This window comes from Canis lupus, chromosome 3 (assembly GCF_011100685.1).
Source record: "Canis lupus familiaris isolate Mischka breed German Shepherd chromosome 3, alternate assembly UU_Cfam_GSD_1.0, whole genome shotgun sequence".
Lineage (NCBI taxonomy): Eukaryota > Metazoa > Chordata > Mammalia > Carnivora > Canidae > Canis > Canis lupus.
Genome location: NC_049224.1, coordinates 18,420,593 through 18,446,156, shown reverse-complemented (window position 1 = coordinate 18,446,156; position 25,564 = coordinate 18,420,593). Strand labels below are relative to the sequence as shown.

At 36.4% G+C, this 25,564-nt stretch overlaps 1 protein-coding gene and 1 pseudogene across 1 annotated transcript in view; one reads left to right on the top strand and one right to left on the bottom strand.

The window, feature by feature from the left end:
• Positions 1–25,564, top strand: part of ADGRV1 (adhesion G protein-coupled receptor V1) — a 518,581-nt gene that overhangs the window by 72,633 nt on the left and 420,384 nt on the right. Inside the window, exons 21-26 of the mRNA XM_038532347.1 lie at positions 1,130–1,503; positions 12,671–12,847; positions 17,265–17,445; positions 18,350–18,552; positions 22,804–22,933; positions 25,006–25,086. Of these exons, the coding sequence (XP_038388275.1) occupies positions 1,130–1,503; positions 12,671–12,847; positions 17,265–17,445; positions 18,350–18,552; positions 22,804–22,933; positions 25,006–25,086 (1,146 nt within the window). The remainder of the gene's footprint in view (positions 1–1,129; positions 1,504–12,670; positions 12,848–17,264; positions 17,446–18,349; positions 18,553–22,803; positions 22,934–25,005; positions 25,087–25,564) is intronic.
• Positions 15,860–16,416, bottom strand: LOC100684717 (annotated as a pseudogene).

Here is a 25,564-nt window from a genome sequence, read left to right as displayed (position 1 = left end):
TTCATTAGTCTTAGCACCTGTGGAGCTAGCCGCCAGATCATGAAACAGCATTCCAGAAGCCCCTAGGCTCTTCTCCAGTCACTGACTCACCACCGTGCCCACCTATTATTGCCATTTCTAAGAGCATAAGATGAGCTTCTCCTGTTTTTTACTTTGTGTAAATGGAATTGAACATTGTGTATACTTGAGTGCCTGGCTTATTTTGCCCAGTGTTGTTGATAATGTTTATCCATATTTTTGCCTGTTGTAGATATTTTCCTCTTATTACTAAAATAGCTTAGAACCACTGAGAATGTGTGGGGACCATTGTGATAATAATGTGAGGATACTTGTGACTACTGTAAAATAGCTACCTGGATAGTGACTTGTAAAAACTGCCTTGGTTGATGATTTTGATAAAAAATATTACTTGTATTTTTTCCTCAAAGCTGCCAGGTGATCAACTTATATAAATGTGTTATTTGAGTTGTTGGAGAGGGAATAAGTAAAGAAATAAGAACTGGTGAATTTTCAAAAAGAGTTGTTATTGATATAGAGTAATGTAATTGGGCTGCATGTTGTGATTACCATGAAAAAAATCTCTAAGACTTGCCTATGATATTTTTCCTGGGAAGGAATACTACTTTTTCTACATCTATTGCATTACTTGTTTGGGTAAGGAGTTATATTTGGTCCACTAAAACTTTTGTTAAATTCTCATAGCTTTATTTAACTCAAGATGCATTTCTAACAGATCAAGCCTTGAAGTTCTTGAAGAATAGTAGTACAAAAGTCTAAAAAATTGTGACCGAATTGAATCACCCCATTTTTAGATGCACAAGGAAAATTTTAAATTTCCTGGAAGAAATGTCTATTTAAATATACACTCATATATACCTGTATACATATACACACATATATATACACATGTACAATATATCCTTTAGTGCAAAATATCTTAAATCCTAGCAATTACTAATTCATTTTTCATCATAACAGAAAATAACTTTTATTTGATTGTATTCTTATTGTATGTTTTACTTATCTAATAAAAACTCAACAAAATTGCACCACTCTTTTGAATCGCACTTCTAATGTGGGACAGGATACTTGTGGATATTGTAGCATTTAGACCCATTTCTAATTTCAGGTCCTGGAACACTGAGAATTGGGGCAGGAATGAATGGCAATGACAGATTTACAGGCTTGATGCAGGATGTGAGGTCCTATGAGCGGAAACTGACCTTGGAAGAAATTTATGAACTTCATGCTATGCCAGCAAAGAGTGATTTACACCCTGTTTCTGGATATCTGGAGTTCAGACAGGGAGAAACTAACAAATCATTCATTATTTCTGCAAGAGATGATAATGAAGAAGAAGGAGAAGAATTATTCATTCTTAAACTAGTCTCTGTGTATGGAGGAGCTCGCATTTCTGAAGAGAATACTACAGCAAGATTAATAATACAAAAAAGTGACAATGCCAATGGCTTGTTTGGTTTCACAGGAACTTGTATACCAGAGGTAAATAATGAGCTTGGGGAATTTTGGAGTTAAAAAATTCATTGTAAAAAAAAAAAAAAATTCATTGTAGGTGGAATTGTTTGGGAGTGGTCTTTCTGTTTCTTGGTAAACATGCTTAAGTATCTACTCTAAGCCCAGAAGTATGCTAGAGTCAGTGGTTGCAAAAGTAAATTATAAAGTCCTTGCTCTTACAAGTTCATGGTTTGAATCAAAGGCTTAATCAGCATAGAAATGATAACAAGATAGCAAATGAAACTTTGGCAGTTATCTTTAAAGTTAATGCATTTCACAAAATGTCATTTACTTTGGCTACTTTTTGGATACTGTATACATAAATGAAATAATATATATTGAAAGCTTCTATGAATAATAGTAATTGAAACTATTAAAATGTGATTTTTTGAGGGTTTTTTTTTTTTTCACATGTGAAATGTACTTAAGTAGTTGTAACATTCTTCCATGTTGGGTGTAATGCCTTCCTTATCACCCTTCTTGGCCAGCTTCATTCATTAGACTGTTTTACTGTCTTTATCAGTTCTTTCCAGGTTTTCAAAGATTCGTAATCATCTTGGTTTCTTATTCAGTAATGTGAGATCTCCTGACACCACTTCACAGGTGTTAAGTATGACAGCAGCTCCATGCCCGTGAAAGGATGCCAAGGAACAAGAGTCTTTCCCTTAGCAAGTTGATTCTTGTAGATTTAGAAGGGCATTTTTGAAAATTGAAGCAATTAAGAAAATTATGAATCAGTAGAGGGTGAAAAAAGTATCTTGTTCATAGGCCTGCCTTTGCTCAAATTGGGGAGCTATGTCTCTGAAATGTCTTCTTGCCCTTCCTAGCTCTTTGGTTTGGTGATAATCATAGAGATCTTCAAATAATGGGCATTTTCTATACCAGAAATAAAAGAATATCCTACACTAGGGAGGACAAATGTCATAAAAATCTATAACTTAAAGAAGAAATATGTTTATCTATAATAATAATACTTATAAATAATCATTAAAGAATTTTACATGTTAAATTTTTTATATACCTTACAATCCAGAATACAGTTGCAAAAAATATTAGTTATGATTCTCTCCACTTAGTAAGGTTAGAAACTGAGGCCTAGAGACCTGAAAAAATAACCCAAGTTGAATTAAATAAGACAGGATCAAATGCCTCTTTCAAGCCTGGCAGTTACTAGCACTAAATAAATATTAATTTTACTTTTTTTTTTTGTCCTAAGATACAGTGGGAAGAACTGGAATTTGAACCTATGTCTTGTGACTTCTGATCTTTATCTTTAACCGTATATTTTTAGTATTATCATCTCTATTTTAAAAAGACAGGTGGCTTCCATCAGGTTGTGACACCATTAGGGTACCGTATAAAATCACCTTCCCTTTCATTCCGTTTACTACCTGGCACCTGCCTGTGCCTCTGGCTTCCTCTTGGTCCTCATGTTGGTCAGACTCCTTTTTGGTCAATATGTTTCAGTCAGAGTTGCAGGTTTTAGTTCCAGTCTCAGGGCATCAGGGCTTTCTAGCCTCTCTATTTGGAACACTCTTGGTCCAGATTTTCAGAGTCAGTCATTCAAGTCTCAGTTTTAAAGACATCTCTTCAGTGAAGACTTGCTTCTTTAAAGTAATCCACCATTCCCTTCTCCCAACTGGTTGTTCTCCATCCCTTCACCTAGTTTTACTTTTTCTGTAGCACTGATTACACTCTTAAATTTCTTTTATTATTTAAAAGTTTACTTATTTATCAGCCATCTCTTCCCACCAAAGAGATAAAAGAACTCTGAGTGTAATAAGGTCTTATTTATTGTATTTCCAGCACCTAGAATGGAACATATTAGGTACTCAATAAATCTTCATTGAACTTCTATTTTAATAGTAAGGCATGAAAAGGCTCATTGTTCAAACCACAAACACATTTAGATTCAGTTAGCTGCCTTAACAACCAGGCTGAAAAAACAAAAACAAACCCCAGAAGTTTTAAAAACCTGTCCAAAATGGGGAATAGTTTTTGAATGTTTCTCTGGCTTCATGGGCCATTATTGTGAGTTTTCAGTTTTTTCTTGTCTCACAAGTTCCTCCGATAGATTATGTTGGTTCTGGTTTATCTCCACATAGGTATGTAGCTTTGCTGTTTTCAGAAATCTTGGAATTTGAACAGAATCAGTAAGACTTTAATGGCAGAAGAGAGAACTTTGTTCTGTAGGCCACAATACCTATACTGTTAGAACTGCTGGAAAGGAAAACAGGATTAGTTATTCTCCAAGCCCAAATAGAGGTAAATAGAATATATTGGAAGGAATAAAATACAGACAGTTAATATAAGAGAGTACTGTTGAGTCCAAAGATCCAACATTGGAATTTGTCAGTAGTATTATAGCATTTTCATTCCTGAAAATATTAAGACTATAAGTATAGAACTCTTATTTACTTTCATCTTGGTGTGATTTGAAGACAGGAGAAGTATAAAATATTTCTATAATCATCATCAATAATATTTATTGATTGCTTACTGAAATCGTGATTCAAAGTGCAAGGTAGACCAATGGATTTTAATGTATTAGAGTCTGATTTCATATTGCAACTAAATTTGAAGAAACTACCATTTGTCAAATAGGTATAATGTGGAGGAGGAATATCCATAACTATCTGCCAAGACCATTTAAATACTCCCTTTCCAGTTACATATATCTCTGTGAAGCTGGATATTTTATATATCTTTCAACCAAAATAACAAGTGGCAACAGAGAAATTGATTGTGAAAGGAGGTATGAGAATTTGTCTTCTATTAAGCTAGACATTAAAAGACATTTACAGAAATGTAAAACAATGCTCCTTTGTCACTAGTTTTTTTTAAGAATATATAGCTATTCACATAAAATACATTGCTTATGTTAGCATGTAATGAGTTTTTATTTATTTATTTATTTGTTTTTAGATTTTATTTATTTATGCAAGAGAGACACAGAGAGAGAAGCAGAGACACAGGCAGAGGGAGAAGCAGGCTCCATGCAGGGAGCCGGATGTGGGACTCAATCCTGGGTCTCCAGTATCCCACCCTGGGCTGAAGGTGGCGCTAAGCCGCTGAGCCACCAGGGCTGCCCTGTAATGAGTTTATTATTGCTATTTTAAAATGAGTTAATTTGCCAATATTTAAATTCTTTTCTATTTTCATTAGTAAAAGAGTAAATATAATCAGATTTCATCAAAATAAGCAAAATATCATCAGATTTCATAAAAATGGGGTTTTTAGTAATTTTTATGAGTGTTTAGGGGTCCTGAAACTGAAATATGTGAGGATTGCTGGTTTATGCTAGGCTTGGAATTGTCTGGAGGGATTAAATTTTTTAGTTATCTGATCGATTTTCAGAAATAAAAACCACTATCACTTCCATAGATTCTTCTCATTGTGTTGTTGCAGTGACATTGAAAAGTTAATTTTTTTTCTTATCCCTTTGGAAATGCTGAAGGCAAAAGAGATGTTTTAAACATCTTTAAGAAGTCTTTTTTTTTTTTATGAGTCATAGAGAGAGAGAGAGAGAGAGAGAGGCAGAGACATAGGCAGAGGGAGAAGCAGGCTCCATGCACCTGGAGCCTGACGTGGGATTCGATCCCGGGTCTCCAGGATCACGCCCTGGGCCAAAGGCAGGCGCTAAACCGCTGCGCCACCCAGGGATCCCTAAGAAGTCTTTAAGACTTCTGTCTGAGTCATGTTATGCTTTTACAGTTTCATAGATTCATGAAGTAAAATAATACAAAGATTAAAATGAAAGCATAATCACCTCTAAAATAATGAGAATATGACATAGTCTATACTTGCCATATTGAGAGAGTTGATCATTATTTTGTAATTTGCTCCATCTTAACCAGGTACACCATATTTTACTAAATAGCAGGTTGCTTAATAAATTATAATTGAAAGAATGCATGTAGTTGAGAGCCCTGATGGGGCTGCGCCAATAGTCCTCTGGATTCCAGGTGGTATCTATATTGAACAGATGACTGAGTTTTTTTGGATCTGTAGCATAGCAACCACATTCTCCTGTTTTCCTCCCATGTTTTGTTATTCTGTGTAATCTTTAATGTTACTTTCTCTCCACCTTATTTTAGCACTATTTTTGTATGTCCTATAGTTGTGTATATCAGATAATTATAAAGTAATGAGATTGCCTTTCCTAGTGATTCATAGAGCTTGCTAGTCTCATTTTTTTAATAATACTTGGATTGCATTTTATACTTCTAAACTCACAGCTTATGAATAAATTTAGAGACATTTTGAGACGATCTTTGTAAAAAATGAAGTATTATTTAACTTGGACTGTGGTTTTTTTAAGTGCTTGCCATATGTTATGTGAGTAGATTCCTTTAGATATGTGTGTGATATTGATATAATCTGGTATCACAGATTTTTACCCAAGTGTGAAACAAAATAAAAAATTAATTGGCTGTGTAATTATTAGGCATTAGCTTTCATCTTCTCTTCTAACACAGAAAGCCAATTTATGGCTCAGTGCATTATTTTTTTCTGAGAAAATATGCTTCAAAAACTTTTCTGATTGTTAACCTTTATAATTACTCTTCTGCAGATCTGAAGATTGAGGAAATTTCTTACTCAAAACAGTAGTGGCTACTATTGTTCCTTGTGAAAAACTGAATGATATTGGTTTTGAGGATTCTTTCTTGATATTATGCTTCTCATATACTGGCCTGATCATTTGCTTTCATCATGATTCCAGAGGCAATTAGATGTATATTTTAATAGAAAATATATTTTAACTTTATTTTCTATGTCTTAATTATCTTCTGGTATTAATAATTCCATAATCTGGTTCAGTATTTCCCAAAGTATTGCATGTGATGACAATAATCAGAAATATCTAATATATATTCCAGAGCACCATTCCTGATTGGGGATTCACTCCATTTCTTTTCTTTTTTCTTTTTGGATTCACTCCATTTCTGAATCAGAATCTCTGGCGGGGAGATGGGATGGGACTCAAAAAGCTGAATTTAGAATTTTTTTTAAAAAATATTTTATTTATTTATTCATGGGAGACACACAGAGAGAGGCAGAGACATAGGTAGAGGGAGAGGCAGGCTTCTTGTGGAAATCCGGATGTGGGACCGGATCCCAGGACTCTGGGATCAAGCCCTGAGTCAAAGGCAGATGCTAAACCCCTGAGCCACCCCGGTGTCCGTAAGAAATCTTTTAAAATGAAAATTTTATATATCTCTATATAAAACCAGAGAAAATAGAATAATGAACCGCAGTGACCCACCATCTAAGTTTCAAAATTTATTGGCCTTTTGCTGATTTTCTCTCCTTTATTTTGGCTAAAGCTATTTTTATTTATTTATTTATTTTTAAAGATTTATTTATTTATTTATTCATGAGAGACAGAGAGAGAGACAGGCAGACAGACAGGCAGGCAGAGGGATAAGCAGGCTCCATGCAGGGAGCCCAATGAGGGACTCGATCCCAGGACTCCAGCATCAGGCCCTGGGCTGAAGGCAGACACTCAACTGCTGAGCCTCCCAGGGATCCCCTGAAATTATTTTTATTTATATTTATTTTTTTACGATTTTATTTATTTATTCATGAGAGAGAGTGAGAGAGAGAGAGAGAGAGAGAGAGAGAGGCAGAGACACAGGCAGAGGAAGGAGCAGGCTCCGTGCAGGGAGCCCGATGTGGGACTCGATCCCGGGTCTTCAGGACCAGGCCCTGGGCCCAAGGTGGTGCTAAACCGCTGAGCCCCCCAGGCTGACCCCAATTTTTAAAGCAAATTTCAGACACTGTCATTTCTCTGTAAATTTTTTAGTATGAAAGGTAGATTTCTATGGACCTTAAGCATTTGAAGCTTTTTCCCTATTGGTGGTTTGTAATTTACTAAATAAGTTATTCATTAAATTTTGTATTAAACTTATGTATAGGGATCCCTGGGTGGCGCAGCGGTTTGGCGCCTGCCTTTGGCCCAGGGCGCGATCCTGGAGACCCGGGATCGAATCCCACGTCGGGCTCCCGGTGCATGGAGCCTGCTTCTCCCTCTGCTTATGTCTCTGCCTCTCTCTCTCTCTCTCTCTCTCTCTCTCTGTGTGACTATCATAAATAAAAAAAATAAATAAATAAACTTATGTATAGCATATATTTGTATACAGTTGTATTGATATGACAGTCTTTGTTTTTCTTTTTCTTTTTTTTAAGTTGAAAATAGTAGCTAATACATTTTGATTAGGGCTTTACTAAATGAAAGCATGGTTAAATAGCTTTTCCTGTGTGATTACTGCAAATAAAAAGCTCCTTTCTTAGTCTTGGGTGCTACATAGTAATAATGATTATTGACTTGGTGAAAAGTTGTAAGGAGACATAAAGATTCCTGAAGGTGTCTTTGGCCATGCCCCTTGCTAAAAAGGGAAAGGTTGAAAATATACACATCGGGATTAATGGCTTATTAACAGAACTCACTGAAAATGTCCATTCTAGTTAAAAATTTGGGGTGGTATAATGGAGCAAATGTGTTCGCATTGTGATAGGAATCAAAATGGATGGGGATTTGTATTTTTCAATATGTAAGCATATGTATTTCTTGATAAAAAAAAAGGAATGTAGCATTATTTTTTGCAGTTGTGTATGTGTCTGTGTATTTGTTAAGGAGAAGAAATATAACAATTGTTCAGTACTTAATATATTACTATAGGTACCATACAAGACACTTGTTGAATCTCCACCAAAATCCATGAGACATTATGATCTTCATTTTAAGAAGAAATCATGTGATAAGTGGTAGTACAAAGAAGCTCAGGATTGTTTGACTTTTCTTTTTTTTTTTAAGATTTTATTTAACTATTAGCACAGGCAGGGGGAATGGCAGGCTGAGGGGAGCAGCAGGTTCTCCCTGCTGAGCCGAGAGCCCGACGTGGGCCTTGAGCCCTGGACCCAGGATCAAGACCTGGGCTGAAAGCAGACGCTTAACCGACTGAGCCACCCAGGTGTTTTGGGACTGTTTGCCCCAACTTAAAGCTGTACTCTTTCCATCACACGTTCATGTACCAGCAGCTGTGGTGAATATGCTGCTGTAGATGCCTAGGTAGAAGGTAGGAATTAAATTAGATGCTTATTGAGGACTTGGGTTTTTTTTTTAATTTATTTTTTATTGGTGTTCAATTTACTAACATACAGAATAACCCCCAGTGCCCGTCACCCATTCACTCCCACCCCCCGCCCTCCTCCCCTTCTACCACCCCTAGTTCGTTTCCCAGAGTTAGCAGTCTTTACGTTCTGTCTCCCTTTCTGATATTTCCCACTCATTTCTTCTCCCTTCCCTTATATTCCCTTTCACTATTATTTATATTCCCCAAATGAATGAGAACATATAATGTTTGTCCTTCTCCGACTGACTTACTTCACTCAACATAATACCCTCCAGAGGACTTGGGTTTTGTTTTTATTTTATTTTTTAAAATTTTTATTTATTTATGATAGTCACAGAGAGAGAAAGAGAGGCAGAGACATAGGCAGAGGGAGAAGCAGGCTCCATGCACCGGGAGCCCGATGTGGGATTCGATCCCGGGTCTCCAGGATCGAGGACTTGGGTTTTGTACTGCTTCCTCTTCTCTACAGCCTCAGGGTTGGAGGGCCCCACCTTCAGAGCAGTTAGTTCTGCCATCATGTGATAGAAGGGCTCCTAAAAACATTCCTACACTATGCCAAAGTAAATAAAGAAAACAGAACTTAAGGGAAAAATAGGTTAGGAGAACACTACTCAAAAACTTGGTCAGTGGCATGTAAAAAAGGAAGATAGGGACCTAATAAACAGTTTTACACAATAGATGTTTAATACTTAAATACTGCAAGAAATATGGTGTGTACCTAGAGAAAACTTAAGTTTCCTTGCAAAAGCATGTGTCAGAGGAATTGCAGATTGTGTATTCTTGTGAAATCATGGGAAGAGGGTTATCTGCCATCAAAGGGAAGGTTGTCACATTAGATGCAATTAAGTGTGGCTAACAACACACGTGTTGGATTGAGGTAGCTAGTAGATGTTTCAGGTATGTTTGTGTTCCCATGTGGCTTGTTTCAGGTTGCTGCAGTTTTCTGTGTTCACCATTTCTTGAAGATGAAATCACATAAGCAAATGTGAATCCACATGACAGATTATGGATTATGGGTTATCTACATTATGCTCTCTGATATATCAATTGCATGGGAACAATTTTATGATTTTATTTTATTTTTTAAGATTTTATTCAGAAGAGACAGAGAGAGAGAAAGAGGCAGAGAGACACAGGCAGAGGGAGAAGCAGGCTCCATGCAGGGAGCCCGATGTGGGACTCGATCTAGGGACTCCAGGATCATGCCCTGGGCCGAAGACAGGGGCTAAACCGCTGAGCCACCCAAGGATCCCCCAATTTTATGATTTTAAAACCAGTGTTATAGCATAGCTGATTATACTTGGTCCATTTCTTTCCATCTATAGTTACTTCTTTTGTCATCCCCTCTAGTCTTTCAATAGCATTTATATAATGATGTATTTACATACCATTTGTATGTAACCTTAAATACATTTTACATTGATACATCTCAAATTTATGTCAATTGTGGCCTCTCTCCAAAGTTCCAGACTCATTTCTCTAGCTGCCCCCTTGACACATCTCTTGGATATTTAGTAGACATTTCATACTGGACATATTTAAAAGTCAACTCTTTGCCCTAGAACCTGTAACTAACTGATGGAGGAGGAAAAATCAAGCCTGCTTCACACAAGCCTCACTGGCTTGATGTGTTGCTGCTTGTAAAAGTGGGCCACCACTACTCTAATGCTCCGTTCAGGAGATGCTCTGAAGGATGAGGGCAGAGCAATGAACAGCCCACTTAGCCATTCATCTTCTGTGAATGGAGAAATGGTCTGAAGTTATGAAGATCCGTATTTGCAGTACTAATGACATAGTGGTCTGACAGGGGCTTGAGATCACCAAGACTAGGGACAAGGAGGTTCTAGGGAGAGTGACGTGAATAGGCGCATGGAAGTAGGCACTAAGTGTGAGGCTTTTACTCCAGAGAGGACAGAAACTCCTTATTATTGGAATTAACACTTACTTTAACTGATGAGTTTATGTTCTTAGTAGTTCTGCTAGACCATCATCTGAATGCTAAAATAATGCCTGCTGCGTGCCCCCAGAAGCTTGACTCAAAGGGACTCCCTTTATGTGAAGGAGGCGTAACAATAGGCACACAGTCCTAAGATTCCCTGCCCTTACTATGTGTCACATCACTTCGGAAGCAATTGGCTTCAATAATGGGTTGGGATATTAAAGACTCAGCTAAGGGGACGCCTTGGGGGGCTCAGTGGTTGAGCGTCTGCCTTTGGCTCAGGGCATGGTCCTGGGGTGCCAGGATCGAGCCCCGCATCAGCTCTCTGCGGGGAGCCTGCTTCTCCCTCTGCCTGTGTCTCTGCCTCTCTCTCCATGTCTCTCATGAATAGATAGATAAATCTTAAAAAAAAAAAAAAAGACTCAGCTAAGTTGCCAGCTCAGGGATCACATCTTGTAAGGTGGGGGTATTGTCCCCCATGATCCAGTATGTTATCCAGTGACTGATACTTGTTCAGTGTTCTCAGTACCTGGACTACATGGGTTCAGAAGGCAAGACGTAGAAGTAAGAGTGGCTTTATCTCCATCACTGCCAGTGGCCACCTGCCAGAATTTGTGTTTCCCACTCTCATGCTGGTTCTGGTTCTGCCTGGGTCAGAGGTGTCTGCCAGGAGACACACTGGGGGCTCTGCTGAACAACCACCTGTCATTTTGGGCTTCTCATGTCAGGGACCTGGAAGCAAATAAAAGAGTTATAGTATTGTCCCAGGAGTGCTTGGTCTTGTTTACTAAGGGCACCTAAGGTTGCTATTACTTTTCGAAGCAGAAGTGCTGATGGTTGGAGAAACTTGGGATTTATTGGAACATCTCCTGGTGTTTCCATGCTCATTGATAACTGTTTTGACTATTGCCTGTTTGTGGATAAATTTAAAATCTGTTCTTTCCAGCCCCAGAGTTGGCACCAAAGTGGCTCTGTCTAATGCTGACAGAGGTGCTTATGATTGATATGAAAAATAGAATGACATTATCTAAATTAGGATTTGTATTTTGAGCTTTATTCATTCAGTTTCAGTACTTTTTTCTATGAATTATATATCTGCTTACTAACATAAAAATAAAATTGAATTTAAAAGACTGAGAATTTAAGAGTATGAAAACTTTTTTCTAAAAGATCTTCTGGAGCGCCTGAGTGGCTCAGTCCTTTAGGCATCTGACTCTTGATTTTGGCTAATGTATGATCTCAGGGACATGAGATCGAATCCCATGTTGGGCTTTGCACTAGGGGTGGAGCCTGTTTGAACTTTTTGCTCCTCCCCTGCTCATGCATGTGCTCACTCTCGCTCTCTCTCAAAAAAAAAAAAAAAGCTCCTCTAATTCCTTGCTTTATATAATTTTTAAGTATTAAGTGTTACAGATAAAAATATTTTCCAGGTGAAAAATACCTACAGATGTGTGTATACATGTGTGTATACATGTATACATGTATATATGACAAAACTATCAAAAAATATTAAGCATAACATAAATGCCCTCGTTGACCTGAGTCTTATCTCCCCAGTAGACATTTCTCAAGGCTCTCGCCACTTATCACTTTATGCTATCCTTAAAATTATTTCATGAAATCCACTCTGTTACTTTTTATCCATGCCTAGACTGTTCTCCCTAGTAGCATATTCTATCCTCTACCCCTCACTTCTGCTCTCCCCCCCATTTGGTTTGTCTATGCTCAACTTATCATAAAACTTTGAGTTTGTCTTCCTTTTTAGATTTATCCAGAGAACAGACTGTGCTTTTTTTTGGTAATCTTTTGTACCATAGTGTCCAGCACAGTGGCTGGCACACACATGGTATCAGTGAATGAAGTTTATGTACAGTTAACTGCTTATAAGAATTATTTTTGTAATTTCTGTATTTTGTAGCTTTGTAAAATCTATAAAACATGATGAAAAGATTGTGGAGTTCTCAGAGTGTTAGAAAGTTAAAGAACTAAGGTTACGGTAAAAGGATTCCATGAAAGCATAATAATTTTATCACTGATTTGAATTAGTATATACTTACAAATAATTTATATTCAATTTCAGATTGCAGAGGAGGGATCCACCATTTCATGTGTGGTGGAAAGAACCAGAGGAGCTCTGGATTATGTGCATGTGTTTTACACCATCTCACAGATCGAATCCGACGGCATTAATTATCTTGTTGATGATTTTGCTAATGCTAGTGGAACTATCACATTCCTTCCTTGGCAGAGATCTGAGGTAAACCCTACCTTTTGTTTCCTTGAAAGCCTCCTGGAAGGCTTTTTCCTTATCTGTTGGTTCTGTAATTTGTTTGCAGGGTGTTGCTATTTAAGCAATTTATAGAGAATTAAATCATCATGTAAATATCATGGTTTAAAATGTTTTTGTACTTATTAAAGATTTTATTTAATTATTTTAGAGAGTTGTGTGCTGGGGTAGGGGTAGAGGCAGAGGGAGAGGAAGAAGCAGACTCCTCACTGAGCAAGGAGCCCAACTTGGGGCTTGATTGAAGGACCCCAAGATGATGATCTGAGTCGAAAGCAGATGCTTAATTGACTGAACCACTCGGGTGCCCCTGTTTTTGTATTTATTTATGTAAAAGAAAAGCAGGATTTTTGAATGATGTATATTACAGTTTTATCTGTTTTTTTTTAAATCTCAGTGTAATAAAAATGGTATGGCTTGAAGAGTTGTCAGTGTGAGTTTTTTATTATTTTTATTTGATACAATGGGAAATGTAGAATTCTTAATGGTACTCCACTTTCAAATACGCCACTAAAAAATTCTTGTAACTGTAATCTCAACATTATTTTTTTTTAATTTTTTTAAAATTTTTTATGATAGTCACAGAGAGAGAGAGAGAGGCAGAGGGAGAAGCAGGCTCCATGCACCAGGAGCCCGATGTGGGATTCAATCCCGGGTCTCTAGGATCGCGCCCTGGGCCAAAGGCAGGCGCCAAACCGCTGCACCACCCAGGGATCCCTCAACTTTATTTTTTAATATGGAAAAATGACATAATTTTCTTTGCTTTGAAAATACAAGTCATCTCCAATTTTATCAAAACTTTCCATGAACCATCATTTCATTTCTGAATAGATGCTCCAGAAGTAAGTGGCACTTCTTGCAAGTAGAATCAGAATGAGACTGTGTCCTCTATCAAATATTTTAAACAGTCTTTTAATCTATCATGTTAGAGTAGTCACATCAATATAATTTAGAGTAGTCACATCAGTATAATTTTTCATTAAAAATATAATTAGTTTATATGTCATCAGTGATAAATAGTAAAATGGCTTAATGCTTGCAAATAAAATCTTTGAGAAAATTTCTAAGGGATTTAGGAGTTAATTGGGTGAAAAATATAAAATTGAGAGAAGATATATTTAAAGAGTTAACACTAAACAGGAATGATCAAATCTCAATAACTTTGGGGAAGAAGGAGACTAAATGGTTTATAATAAAATTTCTCCTATAGCAGGTTGCAAATAGATCCATGATAAATATTTTCCTGGTCTTTGGTAAAATGAGGAAAAATAGAACATCTAGCAAGTTTTAATAAGGCTTAAAGTATTCAATTTAAAGGACTGTATTTAATCTGATACCATTTTTTTCACTACCCTTCTGGATTTAAAGTTTTTTTGTTTTTAATCAAGTAATAATTATATTATATGGTCCTTTTTAAATTGTTTTAACATTTTTTAATGTTTCTATTTGGAAAACGGGGCTGATCCCACAAATTTTCCCTTGGGAAATTTACCAACTATAAAATGAAAATATAACTTGAAACCATTGTTGTAAAGTGGATTCATGCATATTTTGGAAGAGATAATAATCACATTTTGATCAGGAAAATAGTTATACATATTCTTGTCAAGATTTATTTAAAATATTTCCTCCTATCATTTCATTTTTAATTTTTTTAAAAAAATAATTGAACTTTAGAGCAAAAATAATAACACTGAACTATGGGATTGACTTATAAGACTACTGCTAGATACACCAGCCTCTCATTCTTACAAAGCCAATGACAGGGTCTTGAGATGTCACTAGTGCTCCAAGACTGTGCTTTATAGTATGCACAGCAGTAACGTAGCCTCCACTTTGCTGCTGCCTTCCAGATATCTGGAGGGTACAACTAACTGAATATACTTAAATCATATCTGAAAACCTAGCTGCAAGGGAGTCTGGAAAGTGTGTGGTATGTCTGTGTGTGTGTTTCTTTAAGGTACAGGAAAGTATATTGAAAATGTCTTTTTCAAGTTTTTTTAAATGACCCATTAATTATAAAATCAATTAAGCAAGTTATGAAGACTTTAAAAATAGAACAGAGGGACACCTGGGTGGCTCAGTGGTTGAGCATCTGCCTTCAACCCACGGTGTGATCCCAGGATCTGGAATCGAGTCCTACATTAGGCTCCCTGTGATGATCCTGCTTCTCCTTCTGCTTGTGTCTCTGCCTCTCTCTCTCTATCTCTCATGAATAAATAAATCTTTAAGAAAAAATAGAACAGAAAGTAGAGTATATATCATGTAGTAACATAAAGGTAAATACTTTTTTGGTTTACTGAGTTACTATGTAAAATACATTTATTTATATCTTGATAGGGTCTTCATTTCACTAAAATGAATGATTACTTTGGTAGCTTTAACCCCTTAAAAATATTTGCTGCTTTATTTTTAGTGTACATCTTGATGTTTTGGTGTTACTTTTCAGAGCAGCATTTGTTAGCTTGCTTCCTAGGGGCAAGACATTTTAAATCATCAAGCTAAATATTGTTCTCTTTAGTTTAAAAATGATGACATGATTTGGGTAGTAGGTGTCATTTTTACACTTCCCTCTCAGTATATCGGCTATGCCATATATTACTTTTTTATTTAAAATCTTGATAAAAATGAACATAAATACTGAATTCAGATTCTACCTCAGACCTACTAAATCAAACTCTCTAGAAACACTACATTAAAAAAAAAGACCCATCAGTTCTGGGTCTTTTCTCTCCAGAACAAATCTATTTTTCTTCATCTCCACTGAATCTGCATTAGTTCAGAATCTCATTATTTCTGTTCAGTCACTTCCTATCTCAACTCCTAGCATCCTTTCTTGCCCTGTCCACTCTGTTTACATTCTCATTTTGTCAATTTCCTGCTTATGATTCTTCAGTTTCATGCCACTGCCTTTGGAATAAAGTTCAGTTTTTATTAGCATGTGAAAATGTATTGCTGTCATGTTTTTATCATCAAAATTTGTGATCATGGTCTTTCCTTCTTGGCTTTGTATAAGGCCAAAAGAGAGACATTGGCTACTTTGACAATTTTAAAGCCAGCTCCAGGAATGTTACCAACAGCGTGACCCTTTGCTATCATATCCAGCAATCAGAACTACATCATTTTCCTGGAATAAAATAAACAGTTTGCTTCTGGTGTCAGCAGCAATCACTAAAAATACCTGTTCATCAAATAAAAATTGGAAGAAACTATTTTAGAAATAAAAACTGTAATAAACTGAAACACCTCAATAAAATTGAAACAACCATCTTTGGGTACAAAGGCTGTGCTTTTTTTTTTTTTTTTTTTTTCATTCTTCATCAGCTGGACCCTGACCCAATTCCTGATGGCACAGTTTGGCTATTTGGCTTCAACTCTTTTTTTTCCAGCATAATTCCCTTTGAGTGGGATGTACCTCTAAAAGCATTGGCCTTCAGGACTCTGCCCAAATGGATTTTCTTGTACTGTTTATCTTGGCACTTCTGATCTCGACAGTGGCTATGGAGCTTCTTGACTGTATGAAGACCACAAGATCTGCTCATCCTGCTGGTACCGTGGGCCTGAGCAAAAGAGTCATTTTCTTTTTTAATGATAGTGTAAAAGATCCCTGTGATCTGACTCCTGATTATCTATCCAGCCTTATCTCCTGCTTCAGCCGTGGTGGTCTAATTGCAGGTCTCTGTGCGCCTTATTCTTTCATGCACTGTGCCTTTACAAGTGTTTCTTTTACTTGGAATGCCCTTCCCATTTATAATTTCAACTAATATCTTAAGACTTGCTTAAAACGTATCTGTTGCAAAATCTTTAGAAGGTAGAGTTGGTTGGGTTTTTTTGTCTGTACATAATTCTGTCATGACTATTAACATGTATTTATTTTAAATCTTGCAACATTTTTAGTATGTGCCATATATTAAACACTATAATATCTGTATCTTGTAATTCAGAACTAGACAACAAATCTGCTAACTAGCATTTTACATTGCATTTTTAAATGTTTTCTTCGTAGATTCTCTCCTACAGTAGACTGTGAGCCTCTTAGGGACTGGAGCCATTTCTAACCCTAGCACATTGTAGGTGTGCTAATGCTAATTCAGTTAGTAAAAGAAGGGTGAATTGTTTTTTCACTTCAAATTTTGACTTAAATTTTTTGGAGTATGGCTGAATTATTATTAATTTTTGGAAGGATCACTTGTGCCATAATTGCAAGGTCCATCGTGAATCTCTTTCCTAAAATGCGGCTACTGTGTATGTCAGGCATTCCTTAATGGATCATGTTAAATAGTAACTTCAATTAAATATAACTTAATTGGCTGTTCTATTTTCTTCTGTTAAGTGGTAAGTAATTTCTGTATACCTCATTGCTTCATGCCTTTGGATTTTTACATTTTAGGTCCTGAATCTGTATGTTCTTGATGATGATATTCCTGAGCTTAATGAGTATTTCCGTGTGACGCTGGTTTCTGCAGTTCCTGGAGATGGGAAGCTAGGTTCAACTCCTACCAGTGGTGCAAGTATAGACCCTGAAAAGGAAACAACAGATATCACGATCAAAGCTAGTGATCATCCATATGGTAATCAAGCCCTTTGCAATAATCCTCTCTTCTCTGAGTGTACTTGGTCTAGTTAAAAACTTCTTAAGGAACTTTTTGCAAATGATTGAAATAGAACTTCTTCAGGCCCTCTAACTTCTAGGCTCTTGAAGTTCTGAGCTGCCATTATGAGGGACATTGTTTATAAAAGAAAATAAAAAGATCAATTTCTGAAGTTTAAAAATATGTTTTGCAAAGTACATACAGGATTATTTAAAATGAAAAAAAGTATTCCTATTCATGGCTTTCAAAAAATTTTTTTAATTAAAAAAATTATCCTATTGTGATATGTTATCCCTAACTAATTGAAGTACTTTGTAATTTATATTTTATTAAGCTTCAAGAATTGGAGTCAATGCTGTTTATGTTAATTCCTTTTTGTGCTGCAAAGTGATAATTTTCTTAATGGGGGAATAATTATAGATATCTGTCCTAAAAAATTGAGACTATTTTTCTACATTGAAAATTAATAGTTCTTTTGTAGGAATAAAGCAAGAACAACTATTAAAAGGTCTGTGTAGGAAACTTGGGAGACTCCTCAACTCTGATTTTCTTAGTTAAATTTTTCTTAAGTATTTTGCAAATATTTAGAGTGGCATTAATCATGTTCTGCTCTAAGTCCAAGAATGAATTTTAGAGATACAAATATGAGATTCTTTGGGCAGAGACAAGGAAAATTATCATTTTAACTTTGAGCATTTTGAAAACTCATATTCTGTGTCAAAAGCATGTTAATTGAATCTTCACTAAAGTCTTTTCTAAATGAAAGCCCTCAAAATTTTATTCTGGTGATCAAAATAATTGTGCAAGATTGTTTCAAATGGAAAAGATGTTCTTCCACAGATCATGGGGGCCCGAATGTCCTGCCTTTCTTTGTTTCCTACAGGCTTGCTTCAATTCTCCACAGGACTGCCCCCTCAACCTGAGGACACAATGACCCTGCCCACAAGTAGTATTCCACACATCACTGTGCAGGAGGAAGATGGAGAAGTGAGGCTATTGGTCGTCCGGGCACAGGGGCTCCTGGGTAGGGTGTTGGCAGAATTTAGAACAGTCCCACTGACGGCATTCAGTCCTGAGGACTACCAGGTAAATTGTTTAATCCTTTGGAAGTGGTGTGTGCCCTTGTCAGACTCTGTCCTTCTCTTGGAGGCCTGGAAGGGACTTGCACTAGTCCCAGGACATACTCAACAAGGAAAATAAGCACTGACAGCTCTCTCACCTTTTACATTTCTGTGACTTAAGGTACTTCAGTCCTTTGAAGCCTGACACTTAAGTAGTATTATACTGATGATTCCACTTGCACCTTGTATTTATGATAGTTTTCATTTCTCTTCTTTATTTTAGTGTTACAGGTTTTGATCAGGTATATTAACAATGGTTTCTTACACATTTAAATCCTCTTATTGGGGCATCTGGGTGACTCAGTGGTTGAGCATCTGCCTTCAGCTCAGGTTGTGATCCCGGGGTCCTGGGATCAAGTCTCACATCAGGCTCCCCACAGGGAGCCTGCTTCTTCCTCTGCCTGTGTCTCTGTCTCTGTCTCTTTCTCTGTGTCTCTCATGAATAAATAAGAAAATCTTTAAAAAAAAATCTTATTTATGTCCATCAAATGGGACCAGATTTGTGAAGAAATTATATGTCATGTCCTTTCCATTTTAATTATATTTTTCTCAAGTGAAAAGCAGTGTGGTGCTGGCAAACAGAAACTGGGATTTTGAACCAGACCAAACTGGGTTTAAACTGCTCTTCTAAATGTGTGGCCTTGGGAACTCAAATCTTCCTGACCTCAATTTCCTGATCATTAAGAGGAGATGATATCTGCTGGGTAGGATTGCTCTGAGGATGGATGGCAGCATTTTAAGTGTCACGTACTGTACATGGCACATATACAGTGACAGTAATCACTGCTTATTCTTATTATCACCAGTATTCATTCATATTAAGCAAATGCTTGTAATTTCTTCTTGGCTGTACTTCTTAGGAAGTATTTTATATCCTTCAACATTTCTGTTTTCCCAAAGAATCTTTCAGTTTAATAATAGTTTCCCTGTTTTTCTCCTTCCTGCGAAGACCTGCACAATGGTGCAGTGTCCAGTAATTTGTATAGCCTTTCTGCTCAAACTTCAGAAATCTCGGCTAATTGAATTCAATTAATTTTAGCTGTAGTCCAGTTGGCAGAGTTTTTTTTTTTTTTTTTTTTTTCAGATTTCTTCTTTCCCAAACTTTTTTACTTGGGCAATATATATTTCTCTTCCCTTGACGTTACACCTTTAATTTGGTATATAACATATTCCACAAGAATGACAGCTTAGTTTAGTATTCTCTGCATTTTCTTAAAGAAATACTTTAGTTCTTATATTGATAGTGTCCGGTTCTTAGGTAGTCTGGAAAGCCCCAATCTCCACTTGGATTACCATTTTCTTTAATAACTAAAACCAAAATAAAACAAAACCTATGCCTCCTTCTTTCATGACTATCAGAAAGCTACTACCCTTGAAGACCTCTGTGTTGAGTTTTAGGGTACTTGGATATCCTGTCTGACTTTGGATTCACCACGTTGAACTGTGATCTTTGCTTTGTCCCTGAAAACTTGATAAATAATTTGTCTCCACTTCTCTATGATGGGTCAGCTGTCTCTGATCTGCATTAGCACAAAAGTAGGGCTTCTTAGGCTGTGTGTGTGAGCATGTATGTATTGTGGGAAGGAGGGGAAGTGCCAGGAGAGATCATCTACAGGAGAGGATACAGTTGAATATCAGATATCATTTTTCTTTTTTTTTTAAGGATTTTATTTATTTATTTATGAGAGACACAGAGAGAGAGAGAGGCAGAGACACAGGCAGAGGGAGAAGCAGGCTCCCTGTGGTGAGCCTGATGTGGGACTCGATCCTGGGACTCCGGGATCACGACCTGAGCCAAAGGCAGATGCTCAATCACTGAGCCATCCAGGTGCCCCAGACATCATCGTTCTTAACCTTATTCTCATATACTGAGGTACAGGTGATCCGCACCATCCAGGTGCTTACTTCCAGCTCTTGATAGTGATATGAAACAACTAATTAGTGACTGAATCACAGTTGTAGGCATATTCAGGATTGGTACTCTGGGAGAGAGGTGGGTATTGACATAGTCAAGGTAGTTAAGGAGGCCTTGTTTAGGGAAGTGATACCAATGCAGAGTGCTGAAGTTTAAGGAGGAGGAAAGTAGTAAACTAAATGAAGGGGGAAAGCACTACTAGAGACTGGTAAAATAGCATGAGTAAAATGTTAAATGGTCCTAATGAGGAGCAGAAAGAAGACCAGTGCTTCCTGGAGTGTGGAGAGCCAGGTGTCATGTTAAAAGATAAGATATGTGGGCACTGGGATTTTGCTAGGCCTTAGAGATCATGTACTCTTGTGCCTTATGTTTTAAAAACAAAGAAGTAATTGAAAGGTATTATGTATTTATAAAAGATCATTAGTCTGAACTGAGGAGAAAGAATTGAAAGATACAAGCACTAAATATAGGAAGACCAGCAAGGAGTCCATTTTGTAGAACAAGGCAAAAGGTGTTATTAGTATCTTGAACTAGGTAGGTAGTGGTATAGATGTGAAGGAGAAGATGGGCTCAAGAAATGTGTCAGAGTTAAAATGGCAGGATTTGAAGATTGTTTAGTGCTAAGGATAGGCAGAAAAGAGTGTCAAAAGTGACTCCCTAGTTCCTGGCATGAGTAACTTGCTTCTGTATAACTTAGTACTGTGGAGAGGATTGGATAAAGCATAGATTTTTTAAGGGAAAAATCATGAATTAAAAATCCTGACAGAAATTATAAGAAAACTTTGAAATAGGAATTAAGAGTTAAGTCTGGATATCAGAGTTTGGAGACAGAATTTGAGACTGGAGAATAATAAATAATATTTGAAGGCTAAGTGTATAGTAGCCTTGTCTAGAGAGAGAGTCTAGAGAGAGTCTGATGAACAGAAGTTTTTAGAGGTTGTAAGGAGACTGTTAAAATCAACAAAGAACACTAAAAAGGATGAGCTAAAAAGGAAAGGAAAAATTGAGAGTGTGATATGGAATATCAGAGAAGAACATACTTCTGGAAGAGGGAATGGCTCATTGTGTTGGATATTGCTAAGGTCAAGTTAAGATGGTTTCCTAAGGCAGTCAAATATCATTTCTGTTGTTATGACTCATAGAGTTAACTCCATTGATGACTATCCTCTAGGCAGAGTTAATTACTTCCTTCTTGAGGTAACTGTATGCCTTTTACATCAGTTATTATTCTATCTGGATTATATTACATGGTTAACACTCCTTATAGAATCTAGCTAAAATTTATCTTGGCTGCTTTTGAATCCCAAGCATCTAAAATGGTACCATGTCCATGATACCATGCATTTGATAAATATTGAAAAAAGTAAATAAATGAGTGAGTAGGTAAATTGGTACTTCAGTTTCTCAATTTAGCTTTAAGGTCATTAATAGCTACTGAGAATGAAATATAGTTTACCCACACAAGTTAATAACACTAGAAAAATTTAAACAACTTTAAAATATGTTCTCATGAGTTGGGGGAAAAAAGGGCCTTATGACTTTGAACTTAACTTTTTGCTATAGTATGTGAACTTTTCTGATGAGAGATCTATATTATGAATTGCAGCTGCAAGTATAATCAAGAAAGTGTTAATGCCCAATAGACTGGTCTTTATTATTATTTGGAGAGATTCTCAGAATAAAAACGTGAAAATGCCATTGTTATACATTGAGTATTTATATTACTTAGTGATATAATTTGAACAGTTCTAAATATACTTGGTCAAAAGTTATGTACATTTCATTGAATTAATTTAGGAATTTGTGGATGTCACCTATTCAGATTTCTCATTTGCCTTAAGTACTTTATTTTTTTTTTTTTTACTGAATAGGCAAACAAGAGAAATAAAAATCCATCTGCTTTACCTAGTTGAATATTTATTTAGAATTTATATTGAACACTATTCATATCCATTTAAGTGTTTTCAGGTTTATATTTTATTTATTTAAATTATCTTGGTTTATTTATTTGAGAGAGAGAAAACACATGGTGGGGAGGGGCAGAGGGAGAGGGAAAGGCAGTCCCCCCTGAGCAGGGAGCCTGAGGCAGGGCTTCATTTTAGGACTCTGAGACCATGATTCAAGCTGAAAGCAAATGCTTAACCAACTGAGCTATGCAGGCACCCCTCAGGTTTATATTTTACTTATGTTCTTCTGTTTCAGTATTTTTAATAATTTGGGACATAGAAAACACTCTCATCTTGCACATTAACACACAGAATAATTCTAATCTAGTGGATAAATCTTTTATTTGTATTTCAGAGTGTTGCTGGAACCTTAGAATTTCAACCAGGAGAAAGATATAAGTACATTTCTGTTAATATCACTGATAATTCTGTCCCTGAATTGGAAAAATCTTTTAAAGTTGAGTTACTGAACTTGGAGGGAGGAGGTAAGCTGATGACTCAAAAGTATTAAATATTTGCTTGTCTGTATGGAAAATTTCCCCAAATTTCCCTTCCCTGTGTTCCCAAAACCCCAGGTGAAAGCAAAGGAGGTCAAGCCAGGGAATAGATTAAAAAGCGGCCACAGCTTGGATGACTGCATAAAGCAGTAAAAATATGCTGGATGGTGTGTTTGGAGGGTGACATGTAAAAATACCATCTTTGTTTGCCCTCCAGAGACAAGTGCATCCCCAAATCATATTTTTGTGAAATGACTTCATTAATTAGAGGTCACTATAAAACATTTGAAAAGTTGTTGTTTGTATCACTTGTAGTTAATAATACTTAATGTGATGGAGAAAACGTTAATGATCATTATTGTGTGATAAGGAACATTAAGTATTCTTTAGAAGTAATATTTCTGATCATAGTGATACTTGGTATTTTATGTGGAAACTTCTTCCTGTATCTCTAGATTATACATTGTTAGGTATTGTGCATGAGTACTCACTTGAAAACCTATCTTGCAGCCTCTTAGTAAACAATAGTGACAGAGAATTTCATTTTTCCCTCAGTGAGTTGGGCTTGGAGTAAAGGAATCTAGACACTGGCTTCTATTCCCCAAGTCATAGCTAGGGACTAAGAAATGCAGTATTGTTAGGAGCTAAATTCACCTGAGGGTTAAGGGAAAAATTGTTATTTCATATTGTTTTGTCTTTAAAACCAACTCTACATAACATAGACATCTGCTGGGTGTTTTATGTTATTCAGAGTGCATCGGTGTTGAACTTTACCCTCTCTTATGACTTGTAGATAATATGGGGGATGCACTGGATATTCTCTAAAACTCATTTTGCCTCTTAGTCCTCTAAGGTTATTTCAGATTTGGGGGGCCATAATGTTTGGTGTATCCCAGTCTGGCTGATGGGAAGAGTAGAAGAGCAGAGCAGATCTTAAACTCGTATGTCAATCAAGGATACTGTAGAAGCACATAGACATGGATGTGGACTTGCTTCTCTTACTCCTCTTCTCTTCCACCATTGTCATTGTTACACTTCCTGTCTTCTTTTTAAACTGTTAGTAAAGAGTAAAGTAATGGGTAGGGTATAAGATGTATTGGAAGTGAAGGTAGAAGCACTTTCTCTTTGTCTTAGTCCTTATATGTTGCCAAGTGCTTTATTTTTTACATTATTTATTTGGTCTTTAGAATAGTCCTGTTAAAGGCAGCACATTTTTTTTAGGTGAGAAAACTGAGGTACCAAGAGTTTTAATGACCTGTTGGAGGTTTTACAGTGGGTATTTCTCACAGCCAGCCTGAAACAGATTGTTGTAGACTGCTTATCTAGGGTTCTTTCTACCATGTCAGTAGCAAAAGGGTGATCAACTCTGAGAATGGTAAATAAAGTGGGAATTTGAACCTTTGGCTGGAGGGAAATGTTAGACACATTTCCCTAATTTTGAGTTGATTGAGGTGAGTGGTAAGGTGACTCTGTTATAGTCATAATCATAGAGGCCTAACCATGTGATTATACACAACCACAAATATTTTTTAAATGTTTAAAATGTTAAAAACAATTTACATTGCTTTAAGTATGTGATTTAAAAAGACGGTTGGGCAGCCCGGGTGACTCAGTGGTTTAGTGCCACCCTCAGACAAGGACGTGATCCTAGAGACCTGGGATCCAGTCCCACATCAGGCTCCCTGCATGGAGCCTGCTTCTCCCTCTGCTTGTGCCTCTGCCTCTCTGTCTGTTTCTCAAATAAATAAAAATCTTAAAAAAAAAAGTCAGTTGGTTAAGTTGGCAGAAATGGGAAATACCAATTACAAATTACTTGGAGTATTTCCTAATGCTATGGATGACTTTTCAATAAATTGGTAGCTTGACTAATGTTATACTTTTACATTATAAAATAGTGTTATACTTTTACCACTTAAAAATATATTTTCTATGGAAGAATGCATGTCATAGGGTGACTATTACTACATTTTCATCTTTTCTGGATATGTTTTAAGAGCTCTCCATTTTCTCATTGTGTTGATGTGTATTGTGTGGGTGTGTCTCTGTGTCTTCTTGTGAAGTGACTGAATTCTTTAGGGTTGATGGCAGTGGTAGTGGTGACGGGGACATGGAATTCTTCCTTCCAACTATTCACAAGCATGGTAAGCAGCTCTTCCAAGGCCCTTTACTAGTCTACATTTTATTTTAACTCTTCTTTTTAGAGACAACAATACTAACCAATTATTTATACCTACTGTGTGCAGGTTCTTTACATATTTTATCTCAGTAACCATAACAGCAACTTTATATTTACTCTGTGTTATAGTTACCTACCTAGAAAGTGATCAAGCCAGAATCAAGTCCTTGCCTGCCTCCAAAGCCCAGATTTCCCTTAGTATGAACCCAATAGAGTTTCTTGATTCCAACTATAATAGAAATTTTGCTTGAATATCAGTCATAAAATGATTTTTGAAAAATATTTTACATAGCTTTGAATACCTGAAAAGAGAGAAATAGAACATTTATATTTTTATGTTAAATGTATCATGCTTATTGTATTTACAGAAAGAACCAGCAGTCTTTACATGTGGCATTTAATCAAAACAGGAAAAAAGAAATTAAAAAGGCAGTAAATGGAGA